The sequence below is a fragment of the Macrobrachium nipponense genome, chromosome 45 (genome assembly GCF_015104395.2).
Source record: "Macrobrachium nipponense isolate FS-2020 chromosome 45, ASM1510439v2, whole genome shotgun sequence".
Taxonomy (NCBI): domain Eukaryota; kingdom Metazoa; phylum Arthropoda; class Malacostraca; order Decapoda; family Palaemonidae; genus Macrobrachium; species Macrobrachium nipponense.
The window spans coordinates 4549297-4571694 of record NC_061105.1 but is presented as its reverse complement, the minus strand read 5'-3'; the positions used below and the strand labels follow the sequence as shown (position 1 = coordinate 4571694).

At 42.4% G+C, this 22398-nt stretch overlaps 1 protein-coding gene across 1 annotated transcript in view; it reads left to right on the top strand.

Annotated features, from left to right (window-relative positions):
- LOC135214061 (probable RNA-binding protein 19) overlaps positions 1-22398 on the top strand; it is an 82708-nt gene that overhangs the window by 25330 nt on the left and 34980 nt on the right. Inside the window, exons 2-10 of the mRNA XM_064248174.1 lie at positions 362-550; positions 1471-1610; positions 2302-2381; positions 11647-11825; positions 12194-12376; positions 12615-12751; positions 13247-13428; positions 13923-14039; positions 21928-22030. Of these exons, the coding sequence (XP_064104244.1) occupies positions 362-550; positions 1471-1610; positions 2302-2381; positions 11647-11825; positions 12194-12376; positions 12615-12751; positions 13247-13428; positions 13923-14039; positions 21928-22030 (1310 nt within the window). The remainder of the gene's footprint in view (positions 1-361; positions 551-1470; positions 1611-2301; positions 2382-11646; positions 11826-12193; positions 12377-12614; positions 12752-13246; positions 13429-13922; positions 14040-21927; positions 22031-22398) is intronic.

The following is a 22398-nucleotide window of genomic DNA, read 5'->3' as shown; positions in this document are numbered from 1 at the left end:
TATTTGTAATGGAATGATATTCCTCAGTACTGCATTAAATATTTAAACATTTTAAAGATTGGGCTTTAGGTAAAAATATATGAATTTTTAAAACTGTTATGTTGTAGATTTATTAATGGGAAGATTGTGATAGGATTTCTGCCTTGTAAGTTGAGATTTGAACTTTGAGATAGAATGAATGGGTTGTAATGTCCATGTATATGTACTTGTATGTATGTTGCCATGAAGCTGTTTCATGTTGACATAATTTATTGCGAGAGTTCTGGGTATATTTCCCTCACTCTCTTATGTGACAAGTTAATTTGTAAAAGTTCACTAAACATGTAGCCGATGACATTCTTCATTTAACTGGCTTTTTCAGGTAAAGTGACCGACATCACACTTCCCATATGCAAGATTACAAGGCGTCCAAAAGGCTTTGCCACTGTCACTTTCATGTTTCCTGAGCATTCTGTTCTTGCCATGTCAAAATTAGGCGGCACTTCGTTTAAAGGGCGCATTCTGCACATCCTTCCCGCTCACTGCGATGAAAAGGAAAACAAAGAGAAAGGTATGTTTTGGCAAGTTCCTCAGTTTTGACACATGACTACCATAGAAAAAAAATACTAGCACTGTATTAAGGGGTTTTGAAGTAATGATCATTATATATAGTACCTTTTGATTCTAATGGTGAATCAAATGTTTTAGTAAAGAACATACTCTTATTAGTCAGAAAGGTAATAGACATGGAAGTAGTGCACAAAATAAATTGAAAAGGTGTAGGAAAAATCTTGGAAAGGGTGTAATGGAAGATTTTGACCAGTAGGAATTCAAGCAGAAAGTGCACAGAACAGATGTTATTGGAGAGTGATTTCATGTCTAAATCCATTAAAGGAAAATCTTATGAATTTTTATGTTGCATTTCATGTTGCTGTTGAACGACTAAATAATGATTTTTGCTTTTCTTTTGAGGGAAAAGGACCTTGCATTACTTGGATATGAATGACTTTGCAGGGTCATCAGGCACAGTAGTAAATTAGTGTTGGAGACTGCTAACTAATAACGGCAATTCCAAATGTTAGTTAATCTGAATGATTAAGTTTTTAACTGATTGCTTTACTGTTACTTTTAGGAAATGATTGTTATTCCTGATGGTCCTGGAACTATTCTTCATTATTCCCAAGAGTATCATGACCTTTACAGATATTTCATATCTTTCCTCTTTCACTTGGTTACCTACTTCTTGTCCACTTTGCTATTTCCTCTGCTGTGTTGAGATTCATATTCTTTATTCCCTCTTCATCCTCTCCTCATGCCTCTTGTCGGCATTTATAGAACGCTAATAAAGTGGATGGTCTCACCAAGCTTTTAACCACAACTTTATAGTAGCAACTACATACTAGTTTAAGGTATTTAGGTGTTAATGAAAATAAGATGTTTATTACTTAACACTGTCTTTTTATCAAACTGCACTCGCTTTTTTCATGTCAGAAGGAGAAAGCTTCAAAGATAAGAAAGCCCGGGAGCAGAAAGCCACAGCCGGCTCGTGGCATAACTGGAACACGTTATTCTTGGGCAGTGGAGCTGTCATAGACATCATGGCTGAAAAGTATAAAAGATCAAAGCAAGAGGTAAGTTTGTGGTGTACTATGCACTTGAAATAAGATTAGTGCACTTCCAATTCATCACAGATTCACATTTTTTATTTTGTTTGTTTAAGTTTTCTTTGTTGTAGCTGCATTTCCACTCTGTTCATCCCACTTTTCATCTGTTCTCTTTGGTCAGTTCCCTCTCAGGTGTCCAACGTCTCTACCCCAGATCTAGTTTCACCTTTTATTCAAGCACAAGCCCCTCTGTTAGCTGTAGGAGAATCTAGGAATATGACACACCAGTTTAAGTAGAATATACTGCACCTCATGAAAATCATAATCTTGATTTCATTTACAGTTATTCTAATGACTCTTCTATTTCTGTTGTATGAATTTATTCTAATGACTTCTCTCTTTATATTGTAGTTATATTGTAGTAACTGTTTGTATTGTATCTGCTATATTCCATATTTCAAGTGCATCTCTTTCCTTTTATGTAAATATGTAACAAATTATACTTTTCTATAAACTATATTGATCTACCTAATAGTCTTGTAAGGTGGAATTAACGTGACTTGCAATGTATCTTGATTTGTTATTTTGTTGTGATAATAAAGTAAAAACAAAATATTTCATTATGGTTGGTTGGATTTCAAGTAGTAAATTTGCCTCTATCTTCATATAAGTTAGACTTATTCTCATTAAAGTTATGGCAATGTTTTTCCATTTACAGATTCTAGAATCTGAAGGCAAGCAAAGTGTTGCAGTAAATCTGGCGTTAGGGGAATCTCAGATTGTTGATGAAACCAGACGGTAAGTGATGATTAACCCTCTTACGCCGACTGGACGTATTTTACGTCGACATTTTTTGTCTCCCCTGTGCCGACTGGACATATTTTACGTTGACTTACAAAAGTTTTTTTTTAAATTCGCGGAAAAATATTTAAAGGCCTACCAGCCTAAAACTTTTGAATCACGCGCCTTGGGGGATGCTGGGAGTTCACGGATCAAGGTGTTGTTTTGTTTACAATCGTTACGCAGGCGCGCAAGCGCGAATTTCTTTCTTGCAGCACTAAAAAGTATCTGTGACACATCTCGGAAATTATTTCGTCACTTTGACATAATATTTGTACCATTGTAAATTAGCCGTTACATGAAGTATTATATATGAAAATGTGCGCATTTTTATGTACAATACAACAATAAAATACTCATGATTGTAGCTTTTATCAGTTTTGAGATATTTTCATATAAATAACGATAATTGCCAAAATTTCAACCTTCGGTCAACTTTGACTCTACCGAAATGGTTGAAAAACACAATTGTAAGCTAAAACGCTTATTTTCATACATTCAACTTACCTGTCAGATATACTTAGCTATAAGACTTCCGATCGTTCCCCAAGGACAGAAATTCGAATTTCGCGGCACACGCTACAGGTAGGTCAGGTGATCTACCAGCCTGCCGCTGGGTGGCAGGAATAGGAACTATTACCTTCTAAGGACAGATTTTCTCTGTCGCTGGGAATGTAAACAATACGTTTGCTTTCCCTCCTGATTTGATTTTCGTGTTTCTTCGCCATTGATCTTCTGGGCTAACTTTTACAGGGAAGTAATGGATCTTTGGTTCGGCATACGCTTTTGTTAACTTTGAGTAATTTTTTGATAAAATTAACTTCGAAAATTTCGAAGATTACATTAGGTGTAACTACCGAAGTTTTCGGTAGACACTCAACACTTTCAAGAAAGGGAATTACTTATATTTATTCATTAATACAAATAAGTGTTAGAATTTGATTGAGGAAATCTATATCTTTCTTCCTAGTTAGGGGAAGTCAGAGAAGTAACTATATATGCTTCCTTTAGAAGCTTTATTAGCTCTTGTGTTAACGAGCAATTAGAGTATTAACAGTACTAGTAGTTGTTGCATCCTCATCACCTTCTTACTTCACAGAATCTACAATTTTATATTTGCAAATTGAATATAAATGGATGTAGCTCAAATGCGAGCTCTTAAAAGGTAAGAAGTGAATATAGTGTTCCCCATTGCAATAGAGGGTGCGTCTGATCGGCTCTGTCTCGCTCCCAGGTCTAGACCTCTTCCAAGCTCACAGGCCCAGAGGAGAAGGAATGTCGAAAGCCTTACGGAGGTTATGGAGAATCCCCACCGATCAGGCGTCCCCTCGGCAGGTTCTGTAGAACGTCCCAGACTGCCAGGGATAGCCATTGGAAAGGCATCCTAATTCAATGTGTTCCCCTTATTATTATCGTCTCGACGAATAAGGAGAAGAAAGATTCAACAGCGTAGATTAAATGAAGATGCAAGATAATCTCGTCATGGGTATCAGAACCTCAAAAAAGACTGCTAAAATATGGTATCATTCGATAGCAGTGGTGGTAGAGGCATTGCCTTATCCTGTTTTCGTCCCCCGTACAACAAGACGGGGGCTCTATCCCATGGGGGTTTGAAATGATTTTTTTTTTTTTTCAACAAATTCCTCATCGGTACATTTATATGAAAATATATCTATTCGGGGAAGAACGAATTAGATATTAAAGAATATTTGTTGATCAAATGATTATCAATCTCGTTTAGTGATTAAACATATATAATAACTTTTAAGCTTCTAGCTTATTCGGAGCACCAGGAGTATTTCGAGCAACGATACTCCTCCTTGGTGCCAGGAGTATTCGGAACGAGATACTCCTGCCAGGCGCGCGATACTCCGGCCAAGCGCCAGGAGTATTTCAAGCAAGATTTTTTCTCCTAGGCGCCAGGAGTATTCGGAACGCGATACTCCTGCCAGGATCCAGGAGTATTCTGAGTACGATACTCCTCCTAGGCCCCAGGAGTATTCTGAGCTCGATACTCCTCCCAGGCGCCAGGAGTATTCTGATCACGATACTCCTCCTAGGCACCAGGAGTATTCGGAACGCGATACTCCTGCCAGGCGCCAGGAGTATTCAGATCACGATACTCCTCCCAGGCGCCAGGAGTATTCGGAACGCAATACTCCTCCCAGGCGCCAGGAGTATTCGGAACGCAATACTCCTGCCAGGCGCCAGGAGTATTCCGAGCACGATACTCCTTCCAGGCGCTAGGAGTATTCTAGGCAAGATACTCCTGCTTAGAAGCCAGGCATTTCTCCTACAAGAAGAGCCTGACAACCACCAGGAGTCCTCCAGGCGAAAGGTGAAAGACATTCGAGGCTTCTCCTGATAGGGACGGGAGTTGTCGCACAGGCGGCTGTCGCCCTTGTCAGGATAGTCTTAATGCAATAAAGGCAAGAGCAAGTTTGGCCTTTTCCTGGCAGGGACTCAAGATGTAGCACAGGCGGCCGTAGCCCTTGTCAGGTTAGAGTCGGTACTGCTAAAAGCTCTTCACCTTACGAAAGCAGGCGCTCTCCTCCGGTTGCTCATTCTTCTCCCAACTTGATGGACAGGAAATGGAAGATAGATCGGAATTGGAAGCCAATAAGGGGGCATGTCTCTCAGTTTTTAAGACCTTAGCAACCTTTTTTTATTGGAAAAAATTAGTTCATTACCAATAAGACGATATTAAAATCTTCCCCCTTCTAAAATAATGCAACCAACCATTTACAGAAAGAGTGGCAATCGTTTGCAAATTGAACAAGATTCGTACGAGCTCTCATTCATTGATTAGAGGCTCTTCCAGATAATAGAGGCGTAGAATACGGCCTTATATCTAAGAGATTAAAAAATTTGAGGGATTCTCTTCGATCCTAGGGTTTTCATTGCGATCTCTTTCGACTAATACTAATTCGTGTTTATTGACGAAAAGAACGAAGAGGGCAAGATTTCCATTCTCTCTGCATAGGAGAGGAAAGAATGTAGTAAGAAACGACTACTGAATGACAAGTCATATACGCATCCCATAGTTGCCTTTGTGGTTCGCTACGGAATTATCTATATCCTTACAGGATTTTCCTGGTAAGGACTTCGCTTAAAAGGTTTGTTACGACAATACCTACTCAGCTTCGGTATTTAACAAAGGTTGTTTGGCTTAAATTTACATTATTGAGAGCTTCCTTAGGCTCGAGAATAATTTTATTATATTCCTTCATTGAATGAAGTAACTGGCAACTCATGATGAATGCAGCCAGGCAGCGAACGAGTCGGCCGGGCTGTCATTGAACAGTCCGTTACATCTCTCTCTCCAACGGGATCGAATGGTTAACCGTATATTCCCCTTCAATCATGGACTTAGTTTCGAATGGAGGGGATAGTTAAGCTAACATAAATAAAATATTGTCTGCCTTTTGATAAGAAGCATTCAATAAGAAAGATATTATAACCTTTCAATGCTGTTTACCGTAGGTAACATTATTAAAGGATTCTAACGCAGCAGAACATGATATTATATAATGCTCTCATGCTTACGAAAGCATGGCTTATTAGAATACATGCTTAGTGAGAAGATGGATGTAGTAGAGAATTCACTTTAAGACTACGGTATGGTCAAGTCTTTCGAGAAACGCACACAACCTTTTTAGAATCGGATATTGCTCACGAGAAAGATGGATGAGTGGGATGGGAAACATTCTCTTCGTGGCAGAAAATGGTTTCCCTGGAATGGACCTATACTACGTTATATAAGAGTTTTTTTCCTGCTAAGAACGGAATTAACATGTGTAAGGATGTCGGGTACCATAAAGGCACAGATGTTCTGGCACATAACATAAAGAGAATTAGAAGAAAGCGCCAGCGTGGCGCAAAGCGCCAGAAGCGCCAACCTGGCGCAATGCGCCAGAAGCGCTAGCCTGGCGCAAAATTGCGCCAGAAGTGCCAGCCTGAAGCGCCAGCCTGGCGCAATGCGCCAGAGGCACCAGCCTGGCGCAATTGCGCCAGAAGCGCCAGTCTGACGCAATGCGCCAGAAGCACCAACCAAGATAATTTCTCGTTTAGCGAGTTATTAACCTAAGAGTCCAGTAGCTTTTCAGACAGCAGGCTCGGTAACGGCAAAATTCGTTCCTGATTTCGTTACCCGTCTAATCAGAAAAGGGTTGCTTTCAGGAAACGATAAAATGATGGATTTTAATCATTTAGGCCAATTCCATGACTCTCATATCGCAAGAAGCATCGAGAATCTCTTTTTTGTTTCGCCCCTAGTTCGCGTTAACAAAAGAGAACCTATTGGAAACAGGCACAGAACGTAACGATCCTTACCAGGTTCGATGCAAGATTTTGCACGTCCGTGAGAACCTTCTCGATCGACGATAATAACTGTTAACGTATGTTTAACATTTATCGGAAAGAGTTGTGAGAACCTGCGGAAAGTATTCACAGATCTCTTTGCAAGGTAGAAGACAAACGAGCTTCCTATAGACTGCTTCTTTTTCCTCGAAACAAGAGGGGTAGCAAGATACGCCATCTTTAATTTAAATAGGGGAATAAACTTTAGTCTTTTTTTCCCTAGTTATATAGGTTCTTAACAGATATTAAGATAAATGGGCGTCAAAGGAAGAAGATGAATGCCTCATTTTGGCCATAGAGAGGTTGGATTCACAGAGGTCACGTTCTTCTCTCAGCATGTGTCGGAAGGCTTTTCTAAGAGAGTAGAGATTTTATCGGAATCTATTATAAATAATGGACCTGAAAAACCTATCCACTCTGAGTCTGCCTGCGTGCAGACTGACCAGAAGTAAACATGAATGAGAGGATTTTTCAAGAGAAGTTTGATAACTCCTTCAAATATGCTAAAAGACATAGAGTTGCTGCAATATCGTGCTAGAGGGAAGGGGAAACTGTCCTCTTCCGATACCTCTGTGAACCACATAGTGGTTTTCTTCCCTTTCAGAGGGAAGAATCACCTTGGTATTTTCTGCTATCAATGAACACAGTAAAAGGATATACTCGGTCTCGACTAAGAGTATTAGAGATAGCAGAGAATTAAGATCTTCGGGATCTTATTCAATACCTCTATACGACAAGAGTAGGAAGGATCTTATAACTTTAGAATGGGATCCTATTTTGGGCCTCAGATTCCATGTTTGACAAGATGGAACTGCTCCTCATCAAATGTTTTTCTCTTGTCCTAAACGACCAAAAGACAAGTGAAATTTTGGGCTTTGGAATCTGGAATCAAATTCTATAAAGACCTTCCGGTCAATGGGTTCTTGCCAACATAGTATGTTTGGCAAAAGAACTAAAGCCTTTTATTCCTGAATCAACGCTTTCAGATAGAGGATTCGTTGTCCAGGCAATGTATTTACGTTTTCATCTACAGAGGAAGAAAAGGTTTAAACGTTTGCTGACAGAGTCTTTGGAATGCGATGAGGGCTCAAACTACTTCCCAGAAGGTTCAGAGAGATACATTAAAGAGCTAGAAATCAGGAGTCCTCCCAATTTCAGCTCAGAGTCTCCTTAAACTTCCAGGCTCCTTCCCTTCCTTCGGGCAAGGATAGGGAAGAATCTGCAACGAGGAAACTCATCAACATGTAGGAAGAGAGCTCGTTAGCAACAGAAGTATTCAAGAAGGATCCTCCTCGGAGGAAAGACCTTGTCTCTAGACTGTTAGATTTCCTATCGTCTTCTGGATGTAGCTGACTAAAATCATCTCCCCTTGCCGGAGAGACTAAAAGCTCAAAGTGAAAGAATTTCTTCCACCCTTCTCCAGTCTCCTGATAAACGATTGTGGATGTTCAGGACTTTCGGACAATGTAGCGCCAATCAGGCGCCAAAATACCAGAACAGGCGTAAAGACGCCAGAGGAAGACAGTCCAAATAAACACTGTCATTGTCTGGTGAGGAGAAGGAGTGGGCCTCCAACCTGGCGCAGATGCGCAAGAGGCAAACAAATGGGGAAAAGTGTCCGATGTGGACATCGCCAGTTTTCCTCGAGACTCTTAACAAGCTCGAAGCTCCACCAAGTGGGGAGAAGTCAGCCAGGCGCCAGCCAAGCAACATGCGCCAGCCAAGCACGAGGCGCCAGACAGGCGCGAGGCGCCAGCCAAGCACGAGGCGCCAGACAGGCGCGAGGCGCCAGCCAGGCACAAGCCAGGCTCTAGGCTTCATCCAGAAGAGATCAATTTCAAAGAAAGCCCTGGTCTTCTTTGGAACAGTGTGATCTCTAAAGCACTTCTTAAGTAACTTGATGATTCCTTCAACAGCTGAGAATTAAAAGCGCTTGAAGTGCGAGCTTTTAACAATTCTTGTTCTTTCCATAACAATATGTCGTGAGAGGACATATTAGCTGTAATTTACGGGAGATGCAACTCTGTGTTGTCTTCTCTTTGCACGAAGGAGGTCAAGTTGACCTATGAGAGATCCTTCTCTCTTGGTTACGTGTCTACGGATACGTTGCTGGGATAGGGAGCCGACACTGATCCTTAACTAGTGAGTTAACAAATTTTATTTTAACATAAGTAAACTATTTTCTTTGGGTTATTTGAAATGAGTTTGGGGATAGCTCTTTTCAAATTAAGCACAAACCCTCGTGTTAGGATCAGGTGATCGGGATCGGTGTTGTGCTCCTTAATTATGCCAGTAGGCATAGGTGTGTTGTCATGTAAGTGGATAAGATCCCATTGACAAATGCCCACTAGATTCTGTCAAGTAAGTGGATAAGACCCCATTGACAGATCTACAAGAACTCTTAGCCATAGGTCACATCCTCGCTGAGGCTCTTGAGACGAAGCAGACTACTAGCAATAGCCTAGGAAGTCGACCTTTGTCGAAACACATAGGAACCAAGGTTTTATTTATTTATTACCTACAACGTATGTTGTTTACCTGTCTAATCAGCAAATAGCTGTCTCTTGCCCTCCACCGAGGGGTGCCAATCAGCTAAGTATATATCTGACAGGTAAGTTGAATGTATGAAAATGATATTGTTATGATACAATAAAGTTTCATACATACTTACCTGGCAGATATATACGATTATGGCCCACCCAGCCTCCCCGCAGGAGACAGGTGGAAGAGAAAATCTGTCCTTAGAAGGTAATAGTTCCTATTCCTGCCACCCAGCGGCAGGCCGGTAGATCACCTGACCTACCTGTAGCGTGTGCCGCGAAATTCGAATTTCTGTCGGGGACGACGGAGTCTATAGCTAAGTATATATCTGCCAGGTAAGTATGTATGAAACTTTATTGTATCATAACAATATCATATTCTAGTAATATTCAATCATTTACCTTAATTTTGCAACTAATTGGAAGTCTCTAGCACAATATTTCGATTTGTGGTGAATTTATGAAAAAACTTTTTCCATACATCCGCGCGGTAACTCTTCCGAAAAAAATCATACATGCGATTGTGGTAATGTTTGCACCATTTTTAAAATTAGCCGATATAAAGTTTTTATATAATGGTAAATGTGCGCAATTTCATGCACAATACAACTAAAAAAACAGAACCCATGGTTGTAGCTTTTATCAGTTTTGAGATATTTTCATATAAATAATGATAATTGCCAAAATTTCAACCTTCGGTAAACTTTGACTCTACCGAAATGGTCGAAAAACGCAATTGTAAGCTAAAACGCTTATATTCTAGTAATATTCAAGCATTTACCTTCATTTTACAACAAATTGGAAGTCTCTAGCACAATTTTATTTTCGATTTATGGCGAATTTATGAAAAAAATAACATTTTCTTTACGTCCGTGCGGTAACTCTTCCGAAAAAATCATACGTGCGATTGTGGTAATGTTTGCACCATTTTAAATTAGCCGTTACATAAAGTTTTATATATGAAAATGTGCGCAATTTCATGTAGAATACAACAATAAATAATTGAAGGTTGTAGCTTTTCTCATTTTTGAAATATTTGCATATAAATTACGATAAATAGAAAAAAAAAAGTTCGGTCAACTTTGACTCTACCGAAATGGTCGAAAAACGCAATTGTAAGCTAAAACTCTTGCAGTCTAGTAATATTCAGTCATTTATCTTCATCTTGAAACAAATTCAAAGTCTCTAGCAAAATATTTAGATTTATGGTGAATTAAAAAAAAATCTTTCCTTCCCTCGCGCGCGGATTCTCCGCCACAAATCTCCGAAATACGTACGTCCCATTCTTGGAATATTTGCTCCGTTTCATATTAGGCATTTCATAGAGTTTTATATATGAAAATGTGTGCAATTTCATGTAGAATAAAACGAAAAATATTTGAAGGTTGTAGCTTTTCTTATTTCCGAAATAATTGCATATAAAAAGTACATATATAAAAAAATTCGACATTCGGTCAACTTTAACTCGTCAGATATGGTCGAAAACGGCAATTGTAAGCTAATACTCTTTCAGTATAGTAATATTCAATCATTTGTCTTCATTTTGAAAGAAATTGGAAGTCTCTAGGACAATATTTAGATTTATGGTGAATTTTTGAAAAAAATATTTGTTTACGTCCGCACGTTACAAATTCATGCATTATTTTGTGATAATATTTTCTCTGTGTTGCTTTTATCGTTTTACAATGTGTTATAATACCAAAATGATCGCAATTTAGTGACATTACAACGAAAAAAAAGTAACTTGTTACCTTTAACCGTTTTGCGCACAGCGCGATTTGAATACAATTATATATGAAATTTCGTTTTTGCGCTATCGTATATCGCATTATTTATATATGATAATGATAATTTTTTTCATTTCTGATGGTTGCATACTAAACTTCAGGCAATGACAAAAAAAGGAGCCAAAAATGAACTCTTAATCTTGAAAACTGAGCGCGCTGTGATTTTTTGAAAAAAATATTTTTTCCGCTTCCGCGCTCACTCTGAAACACTTCCGGCACACGGGAGACAATTTTTTATTTACCGCTTCGGCGTAAGAGGGTTAATGACCCTGATAGCCTTTTTAAGATTGTGTGCTGTCGTATCCTGTAAAGTTTTTATTAGGTAATATTTTGAGTCCAATTAATGATTTAATAAGACCACTGATTATTGAAACTGAGATAGATTTACTTTATTTGCAGCTTAAATATCAGTGGTGTGGTGTAATGTATTTGGTAAAAAATAATATAAAAGCCACCTTTGCTGTGGTAACAATGGTATGATGAACCAGTGCAGTTCAGAATGAAAGTGACATCAATTAATATTACTGTGATCAACAGGTTTTTGGAAGAAAATGGTATATCCTTAGATGCGTTCACTAGCCCTGGTGTGCAGAGGTCAAGCACGGTAATACTCGTCAAGAATTTACCTGCCAACACAAGAGCTCAGGAATTGTTCCAGATTTTTTCCCGATACGGAGAGCTTGGGAGAGTGGTTCTTCCTCCTGCTGGTGTAACAGGTGTGTATGTTGTATCATGTAAGGTTTTTATTATTATAGTTCAACCAGACCACTGATTTACCATAACTCCCATAGTGTTGGCCTGACAGTTTTATTCTTAAAGAATGTATTAGATGATATTCAATATACTATTACAACTTTACAAATTTAATAACTGTATAAATTGAAAATGTTGTATGACTCTTGATAATGCATTGCTTTCACGTACTTATTGTGAATTGTCTCCTTTACTAGGAATGCTGCAATAAAATCATTTTTATGTCATTGTTTCCTGTCTGTTTTGCATGTTACTTTTTATCACTGAAATCAGTTTTATTTTATCTGAGTTTTAGGTATATTTGAATTTAGGTGGTTAAAATTGTTTTCAGGAATTGTGGAGTATCTAGATCCAGGAGAGGCAAAGAAAGGTTTTCGTAGCCTAGCGTACAGCAAATTTCACTATTTGCCTCTGTATCTTGAGTGGGCTCCTCAGCAAGTATTCAAGAGTGATGCTGCGCAAAAATCAAAGTCGTCAACGGATATGAAAACTGAGCCACAGGGTGAAGGTAAAGGTTAGTGTTTATAAATGCAGTTAGAGCCAAAAGGATGATGCTGCTGCATGGAACCTGTAGTACCTTTGCTTCTGTAGATGGTACTCTGAATTCATTATGTTCTTATGTTTTGTTCATGCTGTGCAACATCAGGTTTTGTTTTTACATTCTCTGAAATATGATATTGAAAGATATTTTCTTTGACCCACTTATATTAAGTTGCTGTGATCTGTCATTTATTTGTTTTGTACTTACACAGAAATAAAAAAAGAGAAATCATCAGAGCCAGGAAAGGAGGAGGAAAATCAGTCCAAAAAGTTACCAGCTCCTGAACCCAACACCACTGTCTATGTCAAGAATCTTAATTTCAGTACAACAGAAAAGGTGCTAAAGAAGGTAAGGATAGTAGAGACTGAACAGCTCCTAAGCCTGTGGATCTCAGTTAAATATGATGTGATTGTTCAGCAATATTAAAACGTGTCTATTCACACCTATTAAAAACATGGAGAGGAAAGGTTTTTGAGATACAGTTCCAGTTAGTGAAATCTTGGTTTTCATGGCAACAATTCATACATGTGAAAAAGCATCGGAGATACAGTAGTATTTGGAGTTTTGCCTGTGGATTGTGGAAGGCAAGAGCGCACTGGCACTTGAAAAAAAAAATCTTGTGTGAATAAGCTATACTCTGGAGTGAAGTATTTTTGATTCAATGAACAATGATAATTGATAATCTGGTAAGACCTAGAGGATCTAATTTATATCACCATCTGCTTTAGTAGTTTTAGTTTTTTATATGTAATCATGCTGAATTCAAACCTGAAGGGTAGCTCTATAGAAAATGATGTAGTTGAAATGAATCCTCTTTTTTTCAGTTTTGTCTTTACATTTCAGCATTTCACAAGAGCAGGTCCAGTCCACTCAGTTTTGATTGCCAAGAGACGAGGACTCTCCCAAGGATACGGCTTCGTACAGTTCATCAAGCAGTCGGATGCACAGAAAGCATTGAGAGAAATGCAGGACTCTCTGTTAGAAGAAAAGAACCTGCAAATAAAATTATCCGAAAAGACTTTAGCGTATGTATTTGCATTTATAGCCACCAGCTGATGTTCTGTAGAGTTATGTTTTATTCTTACAAATTATGGATTTACTTGTTTATACTGTTGTCTAGATTTTTCAACTATTTTATTATTCAATTTGAAAACTATCTTTCAGTGAACCGAACCCCTAGTTATAACTACTAAATTGTCTTTCACTGAACCCCTAGATATGCAAGATATCAGTAGCAATTGAGCAAATTAGACCTAATTAAATAACAGTAGTACAGTATAGTGAAAAAATTGCTGATTTTTATTCAAGGAATTTTTATAACAAGTATTTTATAAGATTTACTGTACTTAGACGTTTGTCAGGGTTGTTGTGATGTATATTAATTTTAAGTCACTGCATTATTTAAGTATTAATGGAAAATGCATATCAGTAAATATATGATGTGTTCATATTGTTGGGTCATAATTTGCATTATTTTTCATTTGTAGACTAATAACCTGAGGATTTTGCATTGTTTCAGGACACCTGTCACAAGTGCAAGAATGATGCATGACATTGGTGAACAACACTCAAGTAAAATCCTTGTCAAGAATATTCCTTTTGAAGCCACAAGAAAGGAAATTCGCCAGCTTTTTGCGTGAGTTACAATCTGGTTTTGTGTAATTGTATGTGTATTCATTTATTTTTTATGCATTTTAGTTTTATTGGTTCTATTAGCAACCCAACAGACTAAGAAAAAATGTAAATTAAAAATAACAAGGCCTTGAGGGTAATACTGTAATGTACTGGACAAGTGAGAACAGGAGAAATAAAGTGAGAGAGTTTAAATGATGAGGATTGCATAAACTAAAAGTGGCACTAATGTGTACAAGAGGGTAAACAACAAAAAGGTGGTTGTTTGATGATTACATATGTAAGAGAAAATGCAGTCTAGAAAATTTGCCATTTGATAGTAACATTATTATTCTTAGGTATACGTTTGTTCCGACACGGCATACAAACCTTCGGTCCTTTTACAATAGGAAGGTACTAGCGGCAGCTGCAGCTGGATAGGTCGTAAGCTTTCGAACAAGGGGTTCGGTAGTTAACTGCTTGTCCGACAGGCGCGCGCGCGCGACTGGGAGGTAAACAAACCACTTTTGCTTTCGGCCTGCTGGCGTGTAGACGTGTATCATCGCTCTCTGCCCGCTTCATCGTCGTTGCTTTCGCATGGTTGTGTTTTTCTTTTTCTATTTATCTAGTGAAACTGAATTGTAAGTACAATCATTTCATATTTATTTCCATTGAATTCAATTGTGAATTAAAGGATCTTGGTTTCTCCACGCCCTCCGATTACCCGAGTGCCGGGACTGAAGGGCGTAAGTGCGGGAATTCATTTTCCCAGAAATGATCCTCGTATTGTGTATGCTCGGTGCCGAGGGCGGGAGAGCGCTCGCTCCGAGCTTATATTTTGGTTGAAAATGTGTAGATGAAAATCGTAAGTAAGTGCCTTTTCATTTATTTTTTTTTTTGACCTGTATGCTCGTTGCCGAGCGAATGCGCTCGGCACGAAAACTTATTCTGTATGGAAGTGGAATCGACAAGTACAGTATTCTTTTTTTTTTTTCATATATTTATTTTGATTGTAGCAATACTCATTTTGGATCAGTTTCCGCTCTTACCCGGAAATTGATCCTTTCCCCTTTTTATTTGAATGAAGTGAAATCGCAAGTGCAGTTCTTTTTCATTTTCATATTTTATTGAGATTGCATTATTTACTTGGATCAATGTTTCCGCTATTTCCCGGGAATTGATCCTTCCCCTTTTTATTTTGTATGAAGTGAAATCGCAAGCGCAGTATTCTTTTTCATTTTTCATATATATATTTTGATTGCATCAATTCATTATGGATCAAGGTTTCCGTTCATAATCGGGAATGGATCCTTTTACCCTTGCGCTCGCTCCGAGCCCTTATTCATGGTGAAGTGAATCGTAATGCAAGATTCTTTTTCATGTTATTCCTTTTATTATTGATTGCATCAATATTTTATTTTGTTCAAGTTCCGCTCAGTCAGGGAATTGATCCTTATGCCCGTGCATTCGGTGCCGAGGCACGATTGCTCTCGGGCTCTTTTTATTTTTGTTGGGTACATGGGTGCTGTGCGGGGGTGGGGAACGAGAATCCCTCCCCCCCCCCCCCCCGCTAAGCTCCCACAGATGGCCCTTCCCCTTCGGGGGGGAGGTTATCTGGGTTCTCCTCCTCGCCCGATCCGTCGAGCGCGGGGGAGGGCGCTCGGTGCCCGATGTACAATTGTATTCGGGGTCTTCCGCTCGTTCGGTGTGGGGCTCACCCCCCCGCGCGAGGGGACTTCCCCCCCACTAATCACTACTACTGTTATTTCCGCAGGTGCTATTGCCACGAGGGTGGACCTTGGTGAGGTATGGGCGTCCGTCGATTTGCAGGGCGTGCCTAGTGTCCATGGCGGCGGTTCTATGTCTGGGCCTGCTGCGGTCACCCATGGAGTGGTGACCACGACAACGATATCGACTCCAGGTGACGACGTCCCTCCTCACCTGGTGTACTCGCCTCACGTGGTAACAGTCTTGCCTACAGCCGCTGTGAAGTGCCGTTCGCCGTACCGAGAGGGGGGCGTGCCGCCGCCGCTCGTGGTTGCCGCGCTGCCGCGACCACACTTCCGCTGCCCTAGAGCTCGCCCCTGGACCTGCCGCGGGTACCAGGATGTTGCTGGCTGCTGCTTCACCTCCTGTGTTTCCGGTGCTGCCTGCAGTACCTGCCGATTCTGTGCTGACTGTCCATGCAGTTGCTGCGCTGGCTGTCCTGCCGTTGCTGCGCTGGCTGTCCCTGCCGATGCTGTGCTGGCTGTGCCTGCTGTTCCTGAGATACCCATACCTGCTGACGTCGTCCCTGTTCGTGGTGGTACTACCCCAGACTTTGGTCTGTCTGTACAGGTGCGTCCGGGCCCTGTGGCTTCGGCTACAGCAGCCCCGGCTCCGCCCTGGATAGCAGATCTTAGGAAGCTGACGAAGAAGAGGAGGAAGGTGTCGTCGTCGTCGTCTTCATCTTCTTCATCGTCGTCGGCTGCCGCCTCTTCCCCTTCGACTTCTAAGGCTTCACAGCCGAGGAAGAAGAAGGTTGCCTCCTCCCTCCTAAGAAGTCTCCCTCGGGAGCTTCTCGGGACCCGTCTCACCTCGGTGGGACGGGAGGGTTCCTTCGCTGGTCCTCCTGCTCCTTCGGGAGCGGGGCCCGTCTCTTCTTTTCCGCAAGGAAGAAGACTACGGGGACCAGAGGGGTACCGGCTAACACCGGTACTTCCTCGCCTGGTGTCAGTGGTTCTGCCACTGCATCAGGGTCCGTCTCGGCCTCTCGTTCGCGGGAGGTACCGAGTGTACGGTCGCCTACCAGCGACCGTGCAGCCAGGAACCAGACCTCTGAGTCCGCTCAGCGTCAGGTTCACGGCACGGGGCGGAAGACTGGTGACAGCCGCTCAACGCGACTCTCACCAGACCAGCTCTCGCTCTCGCGGCGACCAGCTGGCTACCCGGGGACGTGACGGTCCACGACCGGCCACGGGCTGAGGCTGGGAAGAGGTCCCCCCGTTCGCCGGTGCCAGCCACGGCTGGAACCAGCGACGTGACGTGCCGTGAGGACAAGCACCGGTCTCACTGTGACAGTGGAGCCTGCAGGTCGCCTGACCGTCGCGCTAACAGAGAGCGATCGGATACGGCAACAGCACCAGCTCGTCTGACACTCGAGATCGGGGCCGCTGTGCTCAGTCCAGCCGTTCTCCACAGCGAGACGGTTTCGACCAGGCCTGCAGCTCGATCGCCACCGCGGGTTGACGATCGCCTGCAGCCCTCCAAGCCTGCTGGTTCTGCCAGCGAGCGAGGAGGGAGCGTCAGGTCTGCCTCTCCCGTACCTTCAACCTCCTCGGGTTACACCGGAAGGAGCGAGGTATTGAGGAGTGATCGTGAGGGGTGCGCCCCTCATGATCCCACCACGACTCCCTACGTGCCAGGCACGGTTCTTGGACCGGCCAGGACGTATGCGCAAGTGGATGGAGAAGACCGAGAGGGCTGTCGCTGTTCCCCCTTCTTCAGGAGGAAGGTTCTCGGAATATGCTCTTGTTCGAAGGCTTAACGGTCCTACTCTGCAAGATGCTGTGACTTCCGAGATCCAGAGGAACTTTGCCGAGGTTATGGCGCTGATTCGTCAGCACAACGACCTCGGGGAAGGATCGCCGCTCCAACAGCAGAGCCATGTCTCGGCTCGAGTCGTTTTGGGGCCCGAGAGGGAACCCAAATCGACGGTGGGTCTGCGCGATCGGAGCTTGCCGACTGTGTTGAAACCATGTAGTCTCTCGTCTCCGGACAAGAAGGCTCTCTCAGTTCTGGCCGGTCGAACAAGCTACTTCACTCCTCTACTGCGACAGAGGCGTTTCTACGTGTCTTCGGACACCGTATTTGAATACCCCTTCGCCTCCTCCTGAGAGGTTTCGACCTCGACGAGGACTGGAATGAGTCGGAGGACGGTATCGGCTCTCTCCTGTCAGGTGTCGATCAGCCCCACCCAGACGACGTTCACAGTGGCGGCAGACCCTTACCTACAGTATGAGTTCGTAACCCTCCTCGGGAAAACGTTTTCTCCTGACGATACGTTTTCCCAGGCTCTGAGAGGCCATCGCCGTAAGGCGATGGCTGCTCCTTTTCTTCTCCAAATGCTAGTTCCGCTGGGAAGGCGAGCCAGTATCCAATTCCTCCCCCATTCCCTCTCTCCTTACGGCTACGAGGGAAAGGGGAGGATCCTACAGAGATTTCTCTGTAAGATCCCACGTTAGGGGCTGCGCTACCGGGGGGACCTTCGGTCCTACCTGACGTAAGCCCCGGTCGTTGAGGAGGGATCCTGCCCCATTCTCGATTTCTACGGGAATCGAGAGGTCCACCAGCCGATATCGTTTGACGAATTCGGTGGGGGGTTTCGCAGAGTGCTTAGAATTCTACGGAATTTCTAGCGCACATCAGAGTGTTCGAGTTTTTACGATCTCCAAACACTTAGGCGAGACCACGGTCTAAAGTGAGCGAGAATCCCCGATAATTGTTACACGATAATCGGGAACCTCGCTTATGCTCGATTCCTGTAATTTCTAGCATTTGGAAGAAGACTGCTTGCTGAAAGAAGAGTATCTCACAGTAGGCGATTAACCTGGAATAGAGAAGAACGGACGAGAACTTCCAGTTTGGCTTGAACTATCGTCTTCGGTATTCTGTTCACCATTGAAGCTTCCTTGGGAAAGACTTCTCCTTCACTCTCTTGACTAGAGAACGAAGGCGGTCGATCTCCAATCCTTATTCTCATTCCTCGAGAGGAAGAATTTAGGATGGAGGTCGTGGTACAGAACCTACAAATATACTACGTATATTACCCTCGGCGACATGATTCTTTTAACAGTTGAATTGTCCGGGGGGTAGGCGCATACCGTAGTTAACTCTACGGTTTGTGACCGAGACGAATTGTATCTTAATTGAACTGCAACTCGGGGTTGCCTGCAACCTCCCAGCAGTTATCAGTTTCGATTTTTAGATACTTGGTATTGTCATGACAACACCAAATCAGCTTTTGTATTTACCGAAATCCGTTTCGTTTAAATATAATTGCTCGAGCGTATTCTTTATGCTCGATGGTTCTAGCCGAACGCATTCCTTCGTGGAATAATGGATTTCCTGGCAACTCAGGATGACGAGTCACCGAGAGCTACTGCGTATTGAACTGCCTGATAGCAGCTCAGTATCAGCTAGGTCTCGGAGATGCACGGTCGGTTACGTCTCTCTCTCCCCTGGTTTGATTGACTACCGAACCGTATCTCTGCCCAACAATCAGGGACTTAGGTCTCTGATTAACGGGGATTCTCGCAATAATGAAGGACCATCTACTGCTGTGACGCTCGATTTCATCGCCTTCGACATTGCGAGAATTTTCAACAGAGATATCTCTTGGACTCTTTCATCTTTCTGTTTACCACACGGTAACAGAAGTCTGTACTAGTCTCCCGCTGCATCGCACCGCGATAATGCGAATGATTTTTGCAGACATCTGAGTTTGTCTTCAAAATATCTCGTATTCGTAGGTGTGCAATTATTCATTGCTCGCCCCGAATTAACAGATGTGTCAGAAGACATCGCCTACTCTCCGACCTGACAGCTCTACTTCCAAATGTTCAGCCCATGAGAGGCAGTTCTTCAGGCAGTATCCCTGTCTCTTCATTACTGAAAAGCGCTCCGCTTTTATTGCAACTACGATCCTCACCGGACAGCAATGAATAGCGGTTAGCGTTCTCAGTCTTTGTAGCACAGGTTCAGAATCTTGAGAATCCTTCTCTCGGTTCAGCTGTGAAGACGTAGGTTGCTTTTTCTGTACACCTTCGTCTTCAACGACACATAGTGTTGTTTCTCCTTAGCTGAGAATCAACTATACTATGAGATATCTTGCCATGAGGGACCTCGGTCTCTAGAAGGCAATTGACTTTCGCCTGTTGGGCACATGCCTTAAGAGAATCATCACCTCGCCTTCTGGCATCGGTGACGAACAAATTATTTGTTTAGTCTCTTGGCATAACCCTTTTAAGGCGAAGGTCACATGACTTGCTCGGATGCTTGGACAACTTGCCTCCTTCCAAACGCAGTCAGTCGGCAGCTGTCAGAGCTCCCGAATCAGTTACGAACTACGCTGTTGATTAGTTCTGTTGTTTACAAAGCAATCATTACTTCGTTTTAATAGCTTGTCACAGTACCCATACCATCGACACCCCACCATTGAGTGTCGGTGTCCTATCCACTACCGAGAAGAACTTCACTGCATGGGGATAGGAGAATGTGAGACACTTCGCTGCAGACGGATAGACCAGTATGGGTACAGGACATCACCGAAGTCGAGAAGAGGGATAGGTCATACGACCATTCCCTTCTTTTCCTCTGAGGTAATTGCATGACTTTTCCTGCGAAGTCAAGCATCCAGGGATGGGGATTCGTGACGCTCGATTTCATACCGACTTCGTAGCGAAGACTCAGAACCCTTCGGTTCCTGACGATCGTTAGAGTCCTTCACAATCCCCTCCCTAATGGACTTCACCGCCTTCGATGCGAAGGAGATGCTGCTTTGTCCTGTGAAAGCGCGACCGCGCTTTCTGAAGAAACTCGACATCCCAGGCTGAGTGTTGAAGACTCTTCGTCAGCACCAAGATGACCTAGAAGTACACTCCCTCGAGTTACACAAGAACTTCTCCGTGGCGCAGGTACTGAAGGCAGGGTCTGGTACAACCAGACCACTGGCACCTCCTTCTACCTTTTGGATATTGCCCACAGGTCCTTGGAGCGTTTTCCTTGGGACCCGTGGTGGCTGCTCAACACGTTGTGTAGCTAACCCAGACCCTAAGCAGGCTGAACAGCATCGAGTCCTGGTGTGACTGTAAGAATAGATAAGTGAATGAGAGAGTGACTGGCTTCTCTTCCTATCTTTTTCTCCCCCTCTACCTGTGGGTAGAGGATACGGTCATCACCTTGCTGGATAAGGACGAGATGCCGGTGAGCTACTCGACAGAGCCCCATCCTATCCCTTTCACTAGGGATGGGAGCGAATATCCCCCACTTCCTCCTACAAGGGGGGGGAAGTGGATGCCAACAAGAGACAAACCATAACTTTATGTTGCCTCTTGCAAATAGGAACTTGTTCTTGTTTGCTGGTACGAAGAGATACGCTTGCCTCTCTCTTAGTACTTGGTCCAGAGGTCTGACCATTGATCCTGCGGTGCACACCCCGATCAATCGACAAGAGGCTTGGATCCCTCCCCTCGCTCTTACGACCAGGGAGGCATTCCAAGGTTGGGCGAACACCAGTCTGTTCACAAAAGACTCAGATTCCTCCCACCAAGAAGTGAGTCTTCCTATTGTAAAAGGACCGAAGGTTTGTATGCCGTGTCGGAACAAATGACAATTTGTCCAAAATTGCATTTTTCATAACTATACAAACCTGAGGTCCTTTTACACATAGTCCCACCTCATGCCACCCCTCACTCTGCAGTTTTTGCTTGGGCCAAAAGCAAAAGTGATTTGTTTACCTCCCAGTCGCGCGCGCGCGCCTGTCGGACAAGCAGTTAACTACCGAACCCCTTGTTCGAAAGCTTACGACCTATCCAGCTGCAGCTGCCGCTAGTACCTTCCTATTGTAAAAGGACCTCAGGTTTGTATAGTTAGGAAAAATGCAATTTTGGACAAATTGTCATTTTGGGGCTGTTGTTAGTATTTACGTAGTGTATTTTAGACATTAAATGAAATTTTCAGCACTTCAGTGGACAGTTAGTAATGTATGTGTACTCTTAGCAAAACATGTTTAGCCATTATTTTCAAAGTTAACAGAGAACAAGCTAGCAGTAGAAGGCTTGAGTTTTGAAATTGTGATTGAAAAAAATTATTTTTAGTTTTGAACCATATAAAGTTTTAAGTTTTGATTCTGTATCTTCATTTACTTTGTTCAGCACTTTTGGAGAGCTGAAATCAGTGAGGCTGCCAAATAAACCTGCCACCCAGGACCACAGAGGGTTCGGCTTTGTTGATTTTGTAACGCGAGAGGAAGCTAAGGTGAGTAAGGTGCTTTATATACAGTTCAAATTGTTATCATCATTGTTTTTTATCATTATTAGTATTCAAAGCAAGCAAACACTCATATCAAGTTATAATGTAAACTGTGAAGAAAAGGAAATATTATTAAAGTAAGAGATAGTTTGATGCAAAAATATTTTCTTTCATTATTCAAATTGACTCATACTCTTGATCTCCATTTACTTTTTAGAAATTGGATTTCTTAAGTTTCTGCAGAATAAGAACACATTATGAAATTGTTTTGTTTTTAAATCAGCAATGACTTTACCTTGAAAAGTAATGTATCAGTAAAAAATAAGGATTGACTTTCTAACTTCTTTTGTAAATGTTTAACTTGAATTCTGCTG